Below are 17530 nucleotides of genomic sequence, written 5' to 3' on the forward strand. Positions count from 1 at the left end.
CTAATGAAAAATTTGCTCCCCACTTCAATGCAAAAATGGGCATCCTTAATTCTTAAGCCACTGGAAAGTATATAAAGCAGAACTCAGCTATTTATAAAATACTGCCAGTTTATCCATTTCCTGGTTAATTAAGGTGACAAGTAAGTCTATAGTTTAGATGATGCTCTTTTTTCTAAGGGAAGTTGAAATAAACTGATCTATGTTATTGGGTTTAATTAAGCAAAGTAAGGTAAAATAAACATTTTCTTTTTCTTTTTTTGAGACGGAGTCTCGCTCTGTCGCCCAGGCTGGAGTGCAGTGGCGCAATCTCGGCTCACTGCAAGCTCCGCCTCCCGGGTTCACGCCATTCTCCTGCCTCAGCCTCTCCAAGTAGCTGGGACTACAGGCGCCCGCCACCACGCCCGGCTAATTTTTTGTATTTTTAGTAGAGACAGGGTTTCACCGTGGTCTCGATCTCCTGACCTTGTGATCCGCCCGCCTCGGCCTCCCAAAGTGCTGGGATTACAAGCGTGAGCCACCGCGCCCGGCCCATTTTGTTTATAGAATTGTTCTATAGAAAATTCTAGTTGTAAAATTTACTGAATTATGTTTATATATGTGCATGTATATAGAAGCAATAACTTCTTGTATACTAACTGTGCGATTCTTAGGTAATAAGACATGATGTTTCTATAAAAAGCATCTTCACTTAAATAAAACTTTTTTTTTTTTTTGAGACAAGGTCTCATTCTGTCACCCAGGAGTACAGCGGCACCATCACGGCTCTCACTACAGCCTCAATTTCCCGGGCTCAAGTGATACTCCCACCTCAGCCTCTTGTGTAGCGGGGACTACAAGCATGTGCTACCATTCCTGGCTTAATTCTTTTTATTTTTTGTAGAGACGGGGTCTCTCTATGTTGCCCAGGCTCATCTCCAATTCCTGAGCTCAAGCAATCCTCCCACCTCAGCCTCCTAAAGTGCTGGGATTACAAGGGTGAGCTACCATGGCTGGCCAAATAAAACTCTCAAAAAGAAAAAAGAAAGTCATGGAAAGAAATGATAAAACCGAGCAGTGAACTGGTAAAAGCAGGACACAGGTATCTCTGCATACACATAGCCTCAATTACTTAGGGACCAAATAACTTTCCTGGCTATTTGAATGGCAAATATCTATCATTCAAATCACATTTATTAACAATCAAAAAATAATGGCCATAGCTATTCTGAAAATCTTTTTTTCTTTTTCTTTAGAGACAAGGTCTCCCTGTCATCCAGGCTGGAGTGCAATGATGTGATCATGGCTAACTGCAGCTACGACCTCCAGGGCTCAAACAGTCCTCCTGCCTCAGCCTCCTAGGTAGCTGGGACTACAAGTACACACCACCACCTCTGGATAATTTTACTTTTTTAATTTGAGACAGAGTTTCGCTCTGGTTGCCCAGGATGGAGTGCAATGGCGTGATCTCAGCTCACTGCAACCTCTGCCTCCCAGGTTCAAGTGATTCTCCTGCCTCAACCTCCTGAGTAGCTGGGGTTACAGGCGCCCACCACCACGTCTGGAAATTTTTATGTATTTTCAGTAGAGACGGGGTTTCACCATGTTGGCTAGGCTGGTCTTGAACTGACCTCAGGTGATCCACCCGCCTCAGGCTCCCAAAGTGCTGGGATTACAGGCGTGAGCTGCTGCGCCTAGCCGAATTTGTTTTAATTTTTTTTTTTTGTGGAGACAGAGTCTCACTCTGTTGCCCAGGTTGGTCTTGAACTCCTGGGCAAGAGTTCTTTGGGGAAGGGCGTGGTGGCTCACGCCTGTAATCCCACACTTTGGGAGGCTGAGGTGGGTGGATCACTTGAGGTCAGGAGTTTGAGACCAGCTTGGCTAACACCGTGAAACCCTGTCAATACTAAAAATACAAAAATTAGCCAGGCGTGGTAGTGGATGCCTGTAATCCCAGCTACTTGGGAGGCTGAGGCACAAGAATCTCTTGAACCTGAGACACAGAGCTTGCAGTGAGCCAAGATCGTGCCACTGCTCTCCAGACCGGGTCACAGAGTGAGACTCCGTCTCAAAAAAAACCCAAAAAACCAGCATTCTTTGGGAAGCTAAGCGATCCTCCCGCTTTGGGCTCCCAAAGTGCTGAGATTTACAGGCATTGAGCCACTGCACCTGGCCTCAACTTTTTTTAAATCATGTCTGATCTTAATTCTTTTAGGATACTTATCCCCAACTAACACGAGTGCGTGAGGGATGGCCACTACATTTAGTAAAAAGAAAGAACACTGATTTTGGATTCTGGTACAATAAAGGTTTTAATATACGTTTTAGAAGTCGGGCACGGTGGTGTGTGCCCATAGTCAGCTACTTGGGAGGCGGAGGAGGGAGGATCACTTGAGTTGGGAGTTCCAGGCTGTAGCGTGCTGTAACTGTGCCTGTTAATAGCCACTGCATTGGGCAACATAGCCAGATCTTGTATCTTTTTTTTTTTTTAAAGATTTTTAAAGTATATACCTGCAATTTAGGAGAAAAGAAAGAATATAAACCTCTTTTTAACATGTGTATTTTTTTTAACTAATTGTAATTTTATTGTTTTTCTTCCCCTCAATTTATTTTTACTTCAATAGGTTTTTGGGAAACAAGTGGTGTTTGGTTACACGGGTAAGTTCTTCAGTGGCGATTTCTGAGATTTTGGTGCACCCATCACCCGAGCAGTGTACACTGCACCCAATGTGTAGTCTTTTATCCCTCAACCCCCTCTCAACCCTCCCATCCCCAAAGTCCACTGTATCATTCTTATGCCTTTGCTTAGCTCCCGCTTAAAAGTGAGAACATACGAGGTCTAGTTTTCCATTCCTGGGTTACTTCACTTAGAGTAATGGTCTCCAACTCCATCCAGGTGGCTGTGAATGCCATTATTTTGTTCTTTTTTATATATATTCCATGGTACATCCATATACACCACAAAAAACTGTGTATTCACTCAAATTTCATTGAGTTTCAGCATCTGTACCTATTTCATTATTTCTTTTTATGTTCATCACAATCTTTAATATCTTCATGTTTTTTATTTTTACTGTTTTTGTTAGTAACAGGTTATTTCAAATTATCTTCCAAAGTTTTCACCCACTGACTTAAAATACAGTAGTTCTTAACTCTTCTTTCACTACAGAACAAATGGAAACTGCAGTTAACTCTCTTTTAATGGTAACTCCTGGATTTTTTTTTTTTTTTTTTTTTTTTTGAGACGGAGTCTCGCTCTTTCACCCAGGCTGGAGTGCAGTGGCGCAATCTCGGCTCACTGCAGGCTCTGCCCCCCGGGGTTCACGCCATTCTCCTGCCTCAGCCTCCCACGTAGCTGGGACTACAGGTGCCCGCCACCACGCCTGGCTAATTTTTTTGTATTTTTAGTAGAGATGGGGTTTCACCGTGGTCTCGATCTCCTGACCTCGTGATCCGCCCGCCTCGGCCTCCCAAAGTGCTGGGATTACAAGCGTAAGCCACCGTGCCCGGCCAACTTCTGGATTTATGCTGTCTTAATTCAATGACAAAATATTTTAATCTTGGAAATCTTTTATTTTTTTCAATACAAGGTAGGTAGGGCATAACTTTTTTTTTTTTTGGTAGAAAGAGTCTTACTATGTTGCTTAGGCTGGTCTTGATCTCCTGGCCTGAAGCAATACTCCCACCTCTGCCTCTGTAATCTCAAAGTGCTGGGAGTACAGGCAAGAGTCACCATGCCCAGCCAAGGTATTATCTTTTTTTTTTTTTTTTGAGGCAGAGTTTTGCTCTTGTCGCCCAGACTAGCGTGCGATGGCATGATCTTGGCTTACTGCAACCTCCGTCTCCTGGATTCAAGCAATTCTCCTGCCTCAGCCTCCCGAGTAGCTGGGATCAGAGGTGCCCGCCACCATGCTCGGCTAATTTTTGTATTTTTTTTTTTAGCAGAGATGGGGTTTCACCATGTTGGCCAGGCTGGTCTTGAACACCTCACCTCAGGTGATCCACCCACTTTGGCCTCCCAAAGTGCTGGGATTACAGGCGTGAGCCACAGCGCCTGGCCCAGGGTATTATCTTAATTAGGTATCTATACTTATTTAGAATCTTCATCTTCTCATAATAATGCTTATTGCATTATTTTTGTCTTCATACTGGTTACTGCTGCATAATGTAATTTCACAATTCATTTAGAAAATTCTGAGACTTGAAATTGTCAAAAATTACATGTAATGATCTGAACAACAATATTACATTAAGTTAAAAAATAAAGACATAAACAGTAATAATGACACCTTTCAGTGGGTTACCATCCATGCAGTTATGCTTCTCTGCAAAGAGACTGAGTAAACCCCAGATTTCTACTTGGGAAGCAGACAAGCCCATATCTCATCTTCCTTTCATGGAAGTTAAAACTAATATATGCACCATTAGTAGCTGGCAACCACTGAGGTGCAACAAATAAACATTTACTACTATCATTACAATGTACAAAATGGCTTTCATAATGTTAAACTTACACATCACTTAAACCATCACTAAACCAATTGCAGTTAGTTTACTGACTTCACTAGTGCTCCAGTAACAAACCTACGATAAAACACATTCAAATAGGCTGTTATCCAGAAGTTCATATGAAATGCAAAATGGAAGTCAGTCACAAGAGGAATGGTGTCTATGTAGCATTACCTATGGTAAGGAGTGCTTGGTTCATCTATTTTCATCAAACCATAGTCTTTGTCTGCTGGATGATACGTCGCCAAGATGTTCATTTCATCCCACTTCTGGGATTTTTTGCTAAAATTAAAAAGAAAAAATGTTTTTCCCAATGCAGAAAAAGATACACCTGAACATCACAATTCACAAATGTCCAAATTTAACATTTCAACTTCTATCTGATGGCTAACATCTATTTTCACATATACTTTCCTAGAATAGAAGCTGACTCAGGGTAAAAACCATTAAGTAACTACAATAAAATGTCAGTAAATATAGAACACCTAGTGCCCACATATTAAAAACACAATATTTAGTATCTATATCAGGCATTCAAAACATTACTATACTATGACATGCTTAGTCTTCATTTGGCCTATAAAATAATGCAAGTCAAACTCTAGACATTCGCTGATGTCAGTAGGCATTTTTGATCTATATACCAGGAACTGTTTGGTAAAAACACAACAGGAGTATTTCCTTGGCATAACTTCTTCCTGGGATATCTGTTAACAATCAGAACATAAAGATTCAAAGCATAAAACTATAGAGAAAACCCCATCAAACTCAGATACCACTAAATCATTAGATTGCAAATAAATTACAGCTCTGTTTATTTCTAACCTAGAAAAATAAAGGTTTGCTCAGAAATGGTGTATTCAGATTTACTTGAAGAGCAATAGAAGTTCTCTATAAGTACTTTATTATTTTTGTTTTGTTTTGAGATGGAGTCTCACTCTGTTGCCCAGGCTGGAGTGCAGTGGCGCCATCTTGGCTCACTGCAACTTCCACCTTCCCGGTTCACGTGCTTCCCCTGTCTCAGCCTCCTGAGTAGCTGGGATTACAGGCGCTCACCACCACACCCACCTAATTTTGTATTTTTAGTAGAGACAGGGTTTCACCATGTTGGCCAGGCTGGTCTTGAACTCCTGATCTGGTGATCTGCCTGCCTCGGCCTCCCAAAGTGCTGGGATTACAAGCATGAGCCACCAGACCGGGCCATTATTTTTGTTTTTTGAGACAGAGTTTTGCTCTTGTCGCCCAGGCTGGAGTGCAATGGCGCAATCTCGGCTCACTGCAACCTCTGCCTCCTGGGTTCAAGCGATTCTCCTGCCTCAGCCTCCTGAGTAGCTGGGATTAAAGGTGCCTGCCACCACACCTGGCTAATTTTTGTATTTTTGGTAGAGATGGGGTTTCACCATGTTGGCCAGGCTGGTCTTGAACTCCTGACCTTATGTGATCTGCCTGCCTGGGCCTCCTGAACTGCTGGGATTCCAGGCGTAAGTCACCGCGCCTGGCCTATAAGTACTTTAGAAACATCTGTTAAATTTCATTCAATGAAGTATTTGCACAACTATTAAGGTGCTCAATAATTGAATGCTTTCATTTTAAATTCTTACATACTCCTTAAAAAAGACCTCAAAGACCATTCTACAAGCCAACATTATTTTGTTACATATAGTTTGTTACTTAGTATGTACTTGGAAAAATCTGCCTTAAAAAGAATCAATGTAAATGTTACACTGATTTAAATAATCCTTTCTGCATTTGGTCTAAATTGTTAAGGTTTTACTGCAGGTATTTTCAATTTCCCAGATCCTGAAATACCCTTTAAGAATAACATACTCAACATTTTAATAACATATTCCCTTCTCCAAACTCTCAAAATGGTTTGATGAGTTACCGTAAAAATTATACAGGCTTACTCTTGCAGGTGACTTCATATTCTTTTGCTTTCTACCCTAATATACCCACAGTGTCCCCATTTCGGACTAAGCACTTTTTTTCTTCATTTTTTAAAATTGTGGTAAAACATAACATAAAATTCACCTTTTTAACCTTTTTGTTTTTTGGTTAATCTTCCCTGTATCATTCCAATTCTAGTGTATGTGCTCCTGAAGTAAGCACTAGCCATTACGAAGTGTACAATTCTACGGCATTAAGAACATTCACATCATTGTGCAAGCATCACTACCATTCATTTCCAGAACTTTTTCATCTTCCCCAACTGAAACTGTACTCATTAGTACTAACTCCCCACTCTCCCCAGCCCCTAAACCTGGCAACCACCATTCTACTTCTATCTCTAGAAATGTGACCACTCTCAGTACCTAGCAGAAGCGAAATCATAAAGTATTTGTCCTTTTGTGACTGGCGTATCTCACTAAGCATAATGTCTTCAAGGTTCATTCATATTGTAGCATGTGTCAAAATTTCTCTCTTTTTTAAAGAGACTGGGTCTCACTCTGTCACCCCAGGCTAGGTAAAGTGGCATGATCATAGTTCACTGCAGTCTCGAACTCCTGGACTCAAGTGATCCTCCTGCCTCAGCCTCCTGACTAGGTGGGACCACAGGTATGCATCACCATGCCCAGCTAATTTTTCATTTTTTTTTTTTGTTTTTTTTACAGGTGGAGTCTTGCTGTGTTGTCAGGCTGGTCTCAAACTCCTGGCCTCAAGCAATTCCCCTGCCTTAGCCTCCCAAAGTGCTGGAATTACAGGTATGAGCCACCACACCTGGCCCTAATCAAATTAATATGTCCTTAGGATTTGAAAAAAGTCACCTGCCAGGAGTGGGACTGTGTAATTTTTAAGGGAACTCATCACACTCTTCTAGGACTGAACTAGACTGGGTAAACAGAGCTTGCTTTAACAATACCGATTTCTTTAGATGCCTAGGCTTCTGCCTATCACAGTCATAGTTGAGCTTGTGGCAGAAAACAAAAAACAAATTTAACTGGGAGACAGACATTGAAGGTTCAAGTTTCAGTTACCCTTTACTATAGAGAAGCCAAAAAAACATCTTTTCTTGTACTCTATTTATAGTTGACCCTTGAATATTATGAGTTTGAACTGTGTGGGTCCACTTATATGCAGATTTTTTTTCAACAAATCTACTGGAAAATTTTTTGTAGGCTTGTGACAATTTGAAGAAACTCAGATAAACCACATAGCCCATAAATATTAAAAAAACCTTAAAAGTAGTTATGTCATAAGTGCATTATATGTAGAGAACAGTCTATCATTTACTACCATAAAATATTCACAAGCCTAGTTAAAATGTAAAGTTAAAATTTATCAAAACATGCACATACAACACATGGTGCCTCTGCAGTTGGATCATAACTGCATAAAATTAACCACAGTACATACTACTCTATGTCACAGTTTCACAGCTATCTCTTATTGCTACTGCAGTCTCCTCAAGTGTTGCAAGTTTGCTTAAAATGCTCTATGATGCAGCCAGGCACGTCTGTAATCCCAGCACTTTGGGAGGCCGAGGCGGGTGGATCACTTGAGGTTAGGAGTTCGAGACCAGCCTAGCCAACATGGTGAAACCCCCATCTCCACCAAAAATACAAAAAATTAGGCATGGTGGCTTGCGCTTGTAGTTCTAGCTACTATGGAGGCTGACGCAGGAGAATCGCTTGAACCCAGGAGGCAGGGGTTGCAGTGAGCTGAGATCATGCCACTGCACTCCAGCCTGGGCAACAGATTAAGACTCTGCCTCAGAAAAAAAAAAAAAAAAGAAGCTCAGTGATGCTAGTTGTTTCAGTGTGAGTAGTTTGTTGCTCCAGTAAATTGCCTATTGCAATAAAAAGTGATCTCTCTTGGTTTTTGAGTATTTTTTATCCTATTTAGTGCAATACTGTAAACCTTGAGTAACACCATGGGATCCATACAAAATGCCACTAGAGATGCTGGAAGCATTCCCAAGAAGCAAAGTTGTGACATTACAAGAAAAAGTTGAACTGCTTGATGAGTACCTTAGATGGAGCTCTGCAACTGTGGTTGCCAGTCATTTAAACATGAATCCATCATAAAGACCATTGTAAAAATAAAATAAAATAAAAGGGAATTCACAAAGCTGTCATTGTAGTAGCGATACCAGCATGAAAACCTTGCATATTTTGTGAAATACCTTTGTATTGCCGATGCATCTTTTATGTGAGTGCAGGATTGCTACAAGACTATAGACTCTAATATGATTTGAGAAAAAATGATGTCACTATATGATAATTTAAAGCAAAAAGAAGGTGAAGAATCTGAAGTTGGAGAATTTAATGCAAGCAAACCATGGTTTGATAATTTTAGAAAGAGGTTTGGCTTTAAAATTACAGGATAACAGAGAAGCAGCTTCTGCCAACCAACAGGCTGCAGATGAGTTCCCAGAGGCCATTAAGAAAATCATTAATGAGAAAGGGCCAGGTGCAGTGGCTCACACCTGTAATCCCACACTTTGGGAGGCTGAGGCAGGAGGAGCTCTTGAGCCCAGGAGTTTGAGAACAGCCTGGGCAACCATAGTGAGACACTATCTCTACAAAAAAATTTTAAAATTAGCCAGGCATGATGGCACACACACACCTGCAGTCCCAGCTACTTGGGGGTGGCCTGAAGTGGGAGGATGACCTGAGCCCAGGAGGTCAAGGCTGCAGTGAGCCATCTGCAATCAAGCCACTGTAATCCAGCCTGGGTGGCAAAGTGAGACTGCCCAGAAAAAGAAAAAATTATTAAGGAGAAAGGATATCTGATCTGCCTGTACAGGTTTTTAATGAGAATAAAAGTGCCCGCTTCTGGGGAAAAAAAATGACACAAAGGACATTTATTTGTAAGAAAAGAGAAGCAAGCATCAGGATTTAAGGCAGGAAGGGACAGGCTAACTCTACTGTCTTGTGCCAATGCAGTAGGGTTTGTGATCAGAACTGTCCTTCACTATAAAGCTGCTAACCCCGGAGGCTTGAAGGGAAAAGATAAACACCAGCTGCCAGTCTTGTGGTTGTAGAAGGTCTGGACAATGAGAACCCTCCTGGTTCCATCAATGTTCTGTCCCCAAGGTAAGGAAGTACCTTGCCAATACAGAACTGCTTTAAAATAAAAAAAAAAAAAAAAAAAGAGAGAGACAGGGTATTACTCCATCACCCAGGCTGGAGTGCACTGGCATAATCATAGCTCACTGCATGCTCGAACTCCTGGGCTTAAGTGATCTGACTGTGTCAGCCACCTGAGCAGCTAGGGCTGCAGGCGCAAGCCACGTGCCTGGCAGTAAAGTACCTTTTAAAGTTGTTTTCATTCTGGACAATGTCTCTCTACGAGTTCAACCCTATGAAGGCGTCAAGGTGGTTTACTCATCCTCAAACACAACATCTCCAATTTAACTTCTAGATCAGGGGGTCACAGAGGACCTTTAAGATTCAGTACACATGGTACTCTATGCAGTGGTCCCCAACCTTTTTGGCACCAGGGACCGGTTTCGTGAAAGACAATTTTTGCGTGGTGTGGGGTCAGGTGGGAAGGTTTCAGGATGAAACTGTTCCACCTCAGATCACCAGGCATTAGATTCTCATAAGGAGTGGGCAATCTAGATCCCACGCATGCACAGTTCACAATAGGGTTTGCACTCCTGTGAGAATCTAATGCCACCACTGATCTGACAGGAGGCGGAGCTCAGGCATCTGCCACGTGGCCTGGGGTGTGGGGATCCTTGCTCTATGGAAAAGTCTGCCAACCCTCATGGAGAACATCATGAAAGTCTGGAAGGGTTTCACCACTGTGTATGCCATTGTTGTTATAGAAAAAGCTAAGGAAGCTGTCAAGTCTGAAACAATGAATTCCTGCTGGAGAAAACTGTATCCAGATGTCACGCATGACTTCACGGGATTTATGACAGTGCCAATCAAGGAACCAATGAGATTGTGGATTATTTGGTGGGGTGAAGGGTTTCAAGATATAGATCCTGAAATTCAAGAGCTAATAGACATCACATCAGAGGAATTAACAGAAGATGACTTGATAAAGATGAGTGCTTCTGAATCAGTGCCAGAGGATACGGAAGAATATGTAGAAGCAGCAAAGCCAGGAAACAAATTGGCATTAGACAGTCTGACAAAGAGTTCTATTTGAGACTGCTTGACTTATTTTACAACATGGACCCTTTTATGATACGGACACTGAAACTAAACAGTAGAAGGAAGATTATTAGCACCACACAGAAGCATCTTAAGAGAAATGAAAAAGCACAAAAGTTAGGCATAAATTATGATGTATTTTCGTAAACTTACACCAAGTGAGCCTGCCTCTCCTTCTATCTCCTTTACCACCCAAGACAGTGAGACCAACCCCTCCTCCTCCTCAGCCTACTCAATGTGAAAGACCACCAGGATAAAGATCTTTATGATGATCCACTTCCTTACGATTTTAACATTTTCTTTTCTCTAGCTTACTGTATTATAAGAATGTAGTAACATAATACTTGTAACATACAAAACATATAGTTAATCAATTGTTTATGTTACCTGTAAGGCTTTTAGTCAACAAGAGGCCACTAGTAGTTAAGTTTTGGGGGGCTGGGCACAGTGGCTCATGCCTATAAATCGTAACACTTTGGGAAGCCAAAGTGGGAGGATCACTTGAACCCAGGAGTTTAATGAGATCAACCTGGGCAACGTAGGGATGCCCTGTCTTTTAAAAAAAAAAAAAAAAAAAGTGCTGGGATTATAGGTGTGAGACACCGCACCCAGCCAGAGTGTGCTTTAGTAATAATTTCTGACACTTTAAATTTATACTTAATATGCTTTTCTGTATGTGTATTACACTGTAATAAAATATTTTAAAAATAATCTCAAAGTAAAACAAGTTACTTCCTAAGTGATGTTAACAATATTGAATTAAAAATGACAATTTAGGAGGTGGGCAGATCACCTGAAGTCAGGAGTTCGAGACCAGCCCAGCCAACATGATGAAGCCCTGTCTCTACTAAAATACAAAAATTAGCCACGCTTGGTGGCGCATGCCTATAATCCCAGCTACTCAGGGGGCTGAAGCTGGAGAATCTCTTGCACCCAGGAGGCAAAGGTTGCAGTGAGCTGAGACTGCACCATTGTGCTCCAGCCTGGATGACAAGAGCGAAACTCCATCTCAAAAAAAAAAAAAAAAAAGACAACGACAACTGATAATCGTTGCTTAGGATAAAAAAGAATGAGTAAAGACCTCTGGAGTTTAAAAAGTATCTCTAATGGGAAAAAGAGAACGCCACATCCTGTAAATATTTTTTGCAAGATAATGATTGAAGAAAAAGAACTACAGAACACAAGCAGAAATTATGTTTTCTTGAAATTAAAAATAAAATTTAATAATCACAATCCCAGCACCCTAAGCCATTCATAATTTGATTTCAGCATATTCTTTCCTTTGTATAATACATATAAATATGTATAAGCTATCAAAACATATAAAATATATATAACTATATATATAAAACAGTACATGCAGTATATATAAAATACATATGATGATATGTTTTAAGTATATGTAGTAGATTATAAGTTGCTTGTGTTTTCTTTTTACCTTCTGACTGTATAAGATTCATTTAGATTGATAACCTAAGTAAGTTTTCCTATTTAAAATAAGGCAGACATGAACATATTTGTATATATGCTATTCGATGCTGTTGTGAAGAAAATTTGCTAGTGTTTAAGAGTCTGAATTAAAGTTTATTAAGAACTTTATAGTTCACTCCATGTTGCCATATAGATATTTTTTTTTTTAAAAGAGGACTGTTTGTAATGTCCCCAGTAAATTACCAAACCATTGCTAGGATTAGGTATTGTGTGTGTGTATGTTTCCATTTCAGCAGGTATAAAATAGTATTTTAAAACTGCTGTTTCTTTGCCTAATATTATTTTACTTTCCTCGTGTGAATTATGTTTACATCCTTTGCCTATTAGAAATCTTCCCATAAATTTGAGCTCTTTAGATTTATATAAACCACATTTTATATAACTTCAATTTTTCCCAGTTTGTTTGCCATTTAGTTTACTTTCTACTGTAAATGAAATTTTAAGTTCTAAATATTCAAAACCTCACTCAACTTGTTTTCTCAACAGAGCACTGAGAAAAAGAAATTAGTACAATTATTCAGATCCAAAAAAAGACAACAATATCTTGCAAAAACAAGCATTTAAATAAGGGTATTACAAAACAGACTCCAAAAATGCTAGGAAATCTTAGAAAGTTAGTGAAATAGAGGAAACTGTCAGCAGGGGACACTGGATATGAAAGTCAGCATCTCTAAAGTGATGGCAGAATTAACGTTAGTTGTGGAGTAACAAAAACCCAAGGAATAACTAATCCCAATACCATCATGAACTGTATGACTTCCTTTGAGGTCAGTATCCCTGCAGACAAAAATAGGGGCACCACCATTTACATGGCAGATCTGCCATGATGGTGAAAGCACCTGCTGGTTTCAGTTTTCCCCCTCCCTCTTGGGTGACTGGTTTTCCTACAGCCTAAATCTGGTGCTGAAAAAGTCACCGCTTCTCACTTTTACTTTGTTAGCTCATATGGTGCCACCTCAAAGACCTACTGGAACTTCTTGTTGCTTGTGACTTGCTCATTTGATAGTTGTGACTGTGTCTGGAATGGGAAGCAAGATTTTGCTTCAAGGTGATTTAACTTTAATTGCACATTTCAAGAAATGGTTCTTTCTTTAAATGAAGATTCAACTTATATAGATTGACACACAATGTAAGACTTCGAAGCCTGATATCGTTACAGAACAATTAAACTAAGACTTAACAATAAAAGCCATTACAAGTAAGCAAAAAGTAACTTTTAGAAAACAAACTTTTTATTTTACTCAGTAAACCTTTGACTCTAATATTCCACTTCCCTTTATAGGCAGAAAAAGACAAAGTTGAAGCGTGTTTATATCTTAAATTATATCAAAGGAAATTAAGGCATAATTTTTTCAAGCAGAATTTGCCTGCATTATCTAAGACTACTATAGAATTTCAATTGAACAGAATAGTGAACTCCAAAGCAGACTGTGTAAAAAACCCACTGAGATGTAGAAAAAATGAATTTCTATATTTATTTCTATTACAATAAAACTAACATTTGAGGGCAAGGCACTGGGTTAAACACTTTACATTTATTAATTCATTTAATATTTAAACTAAGGCACAGATATAATGAATAATTCACTGAAAGTCACAACTAATAAAGTTTGCTAATAAGCAGCAGACAAGATTCAAACCCAGGCAATCTGGCACCAGATTAACCACTAAACTATAATCCTTCTCAAATGATAGGCTTTAGCAATATTTACTGTCATATTTTCAATAATTCCCAAAACACATTTTTTACATTTTCACATCTCTGAAAAAGAACATGTCTTAAAAGGATGGCATCTTATAATCACAGTTGGCAGTATTTTTTCTTTCTGGATAGTACATCTGAGAATCAACAGTGTCTTGTTTTCATTAAGATACACATATGTACTCACTAGGCCTGCTAAATTAGACCTTCATAAGTTGTGCCCTATATTCAAGGTATGCTGAAAGAATGGGAATTCCACAATGATTGAAGATGACAGTGGTGTTTAAAGCAGCTGAATGCTGTGTTGCAATGTACTGAGATTTATCTATACTTAGTTATGTGGATTTATGGATTCTATCCAGTTTTAATTTAACCCTCAAAGATTGGTATCTGACAAATGGTACCTGCAGAAACCACTCATTAAAGACATAAGTACTGGTGGGGCATGGTGGCTCTCACCTGTAATCCCAGCACTCTGGGAGGCAGGCAGATCGCTTGAGCCCAGGAGTTTGAGACCAGCCTGAGCAATATGGTAAAACCCTATCCCTACAAAAAATACAAAAATTAGCTGGGTGTGGTGGGCTGAGGTGGGACAATCATTTGAGCGCAGGAGATGGAGGCTGCAGTGAGCTGTGACTGTGCCACCACACTCCAGCCCAGGTGGCAGAGTGAGATCTTGTCTCAAAAACAAACAAAAAAAGACATAAGCACTAATGCAAAGTATAAACAATAAGAAAATAACAGCACTGAGTCATCTAAAAAAATAAAATCCCCCTCGGCCGGGTGCGGTGGCTCATGCTTGTAATCCCAGCACTTTGGGAGGCCGAGGCGGGCGGATCACGAGGTCAGGAGATCGAGACCACAGTGAAACCCCGTCTCTACTAAAACTACAAAAAATTAGCCGGGCATGGTGGCGGGCGCCTGTAGTCCCAGCTACTCGGAGAGGCTGAGGCAGGAGAATGGCGTGAACCCAGGAGGCGGAGCTTGCAGTGAGCCGAGATTGCGCCACTGCACTCCAGCCTGGGCGACAGAGCAAGACTCCGTCTCAAAAAAAATAAATAAATAAAAAATAAAAAAATAATAAAATAAAATAAAACCCCCCTCAATGATGGTTTGATCGGTCCTGACAATTGGATAAAAAAATAGAAATGCTAAAGACTACCTGAGAATGGCTTTATATAAACCTCACTTTAAGTGTACATTGAGTTTTGAGAATTATCTAATGATAGTAGTACATACATATACGAATTATAAACATATATTTGAAGTATGTTTGAATTTTATTTTTAAAAATTCCTTGGTAATATTTATGTAAAATAACATCCTCTCACAACTGGGGGATGGGTAGGAGTCAAACTATCATCGCATTTTACACAATGAAGACACCGATAAAAGGTAGGGTTCATTCTCATTATACTCTGATTCTTTCTTTGCAAGTTCACCTACTTGCTAAAACGTGTAATCCCAAAACCAGCATTTGAGGTCTGTTAGCAGTTGCTCACAGACTGCCACAGAGCAGAGCAGATTCTGAGTTGCCCAGTGCACACGTTCACAGCCGAGGTAGCATGTTCCCAGATGGGGTCAAACAAAGCGACGCTCTGCTTTCTTGTTTCAGCTCCTGTACTATAAACAAGTGTCCTTTTCGTAGGCTATTTAGGGCTAACTTTCTTGCATTTTTGTTGGTGAATCTGGTGTGTAAAATGGCTCCCAAGTGTAAAGGGCTATTTGGTATTGGCTGAATTCGTGGAGGGGGCCAACTCTATACTTTTATTGTTTCTGTTCAAAGAGGATCTCATAAAGTTAATGATACTGTTTGCATGACTTGTGACAAATAATAATGTATATTTGGTATGGTTTGAATGTTTGTCTTCTCTGAAACTCATGTTGAAACTTGATCTCCAATGTGGCAGTGTTGAGAGGTGCAGCTTTTAAAAGGTGACTGGGTCATGAGGGCTCTGCTCTGATGAATGGATTAATCTATTCATGGATTAATAGGTTATCAAGTGAGTGGTTCTGGTGGCTTTATAAGAAGAGGAAGAGAGACCTGAGCTGGCATGCTCAGCTCCCTTGCCATGTGATGCCCTGCACCACCTTGGAACTCCACAGAGTCCCCACCAGCAAAAAGGCTCTTACCAGATGCACCCTTAAGATCTTGGACTTCCAAGCCTCCAGAACTGTAAGAAATAAATTTAGTTTCTTATAAATTATCATTTCAGACATTCTGTTATGACCAACAGAAAACAGACTAAGACAATATTGTATTACTAGTAGAATTAGTTTATTTGCTTTACAGTCACATAACAATGATCATAAAAAAACCCATCCTTGGGGGTGGAGCCAAGATGGCCGAATAGGAACAGCTCCGGTCTCCAGCTCCCAGCCCCAGCGACACAGAAGACGGATGATTTCTGCATTTCTGCATTTCTGCTTGAGGTACCGGTTTCATTTCACTAGGGAGTGCCTAACAGTGGGTACAGGACAGTCGGTGAAGCGCACTGTGCACGAGCCGAAGCAGGGCGAGGCATTGCCTCACTCGGGAAGTGCAAGGGGTCAGGGAGTTCCCTTTCCTAGTCAAAGAAAGGGGAAACAGACGGCACCTGGAATATCGGGTCAGTCCCATCCTAATACTGCGCTTTTCCAACGGGCCTGGAAAACGGCACACTAGGAGATTGTGTCCCGCACCTGGCTCGGAGGATCCTATGCCCACGGAGTCTTGCTGATTGCTAGCACAGCAGTCTGAGATCAAGCTGCAAGGCGGCAGCGAGGCTGGGGGAGGGGCACCCGCCATTGCCCAGGCTTGCTTAGGTAAACAAAGCAGCCAGGAAGCTCGAACTGGGTGGAGCCCACCACAGCTCAAGGAGGCCTGCCTGCCTCTGTAGGCTCCACCTCTGGGGGCAGGGCACAGACAAACAAAAACTCAGCAAGAACCTCCACAGACTTAAATGTCCCTGTCTGACTGACAGCTTTGAAGAGAGTAGCCCAGCACGCAGCTGGAGATCTGAGAACGGACAGACTGCCTCCTAAAGTGGGTCCCTCACCCCTGAGCAGCCTAACTGGGAGGCACCCCCCCAGTAGGGACAGACTGACACCTCATTCAGCCAGGTACTCCTCTGAGACAAAACTTTCAGAGGAACTATCAGACAGCTGAATTTGTGGTCTCACGAAAATCCGCTGTTCTGCAGCCACCGCTGCTGACACCCAGCCAAACAGGGTCTGGAGTGGACCTCTAGTAAACTCCAACAGACCTGCAGCTGAGGGTCCTGTCTGGTAGAAGGAAAACTAACAAACAGAAAGGACATCCACACCAAAAACCCATCTGTACATCACCATTATCAAAGACAAAAAGTAGATAAAACCACAAAGATGGGGAAAAAACAGAGCACAAAAACTGGAAACTCTAAAAAACAGAGCACCTCTCCTCCTCCAAAGGAAGCAGTTCCTCACCAGCAACGGAACAAAGCTGGATGGAGGATGACTTTGACGAGTTGAGAGAAGAAGGCTTCAGACGATCAAACTACTCTGAGCTACGGGAGGAAATTCAAAACAATAGCAAAGAAGTTAAAAACTTTGAAAAAAAATTAGAAGAATGGATAACTAGAATAACCAATGGAGAGAAGGGCTTAAAGGAGCTGCTGGAGCTGAAAGCCAAGTTTCGAGAACTACGCGAAGATTGCAGAAGCCTCAGTAGCAGATGCGATCAACTGGAAGAAAGGGTATCGCTGATGGAAGATGAAATGAATGAAAT

General features: G+C 40.9%; 1 protein-coding gene across 1 annotated transcript in view; it reads right to left on the reverse strand.

Moving 5' to 3' along the window:
* Positions 1-17530, reverse strand: part of PPP1R2 (protein phosphatase 1 regulatory inhibitor subunit 2) — a 35928-nt gene that overhangs the window by 11253 nt on the left and 7145 nt on the right. Inside the window, exon 2 of the mRNA XM_003280422.4 lies at positions 4660-4767. Within this exon, the coding sequence (XP_003280470.1) occupies positions 4660-4767 (108 nt within the window). The remainder of the gene's footprint in view (positions 1-4659; positions 4768-17530) is intronic.

The sequence above is a fragment of the Nomascus leucogenys genome, chromosome 11 (assembly GCF_006542625.1).
Source record: "Nomascus leucogenys isolate Asia chromosome 11, Asia_NLE_v1, whole genome shotgun sequence".
NCBI classification, from domain to species: Eukaryota; Metazoa; Chordata; class Mammalia; order Primates; family Hylobatidae; genus Nomascus; species Nomascus leucogenys.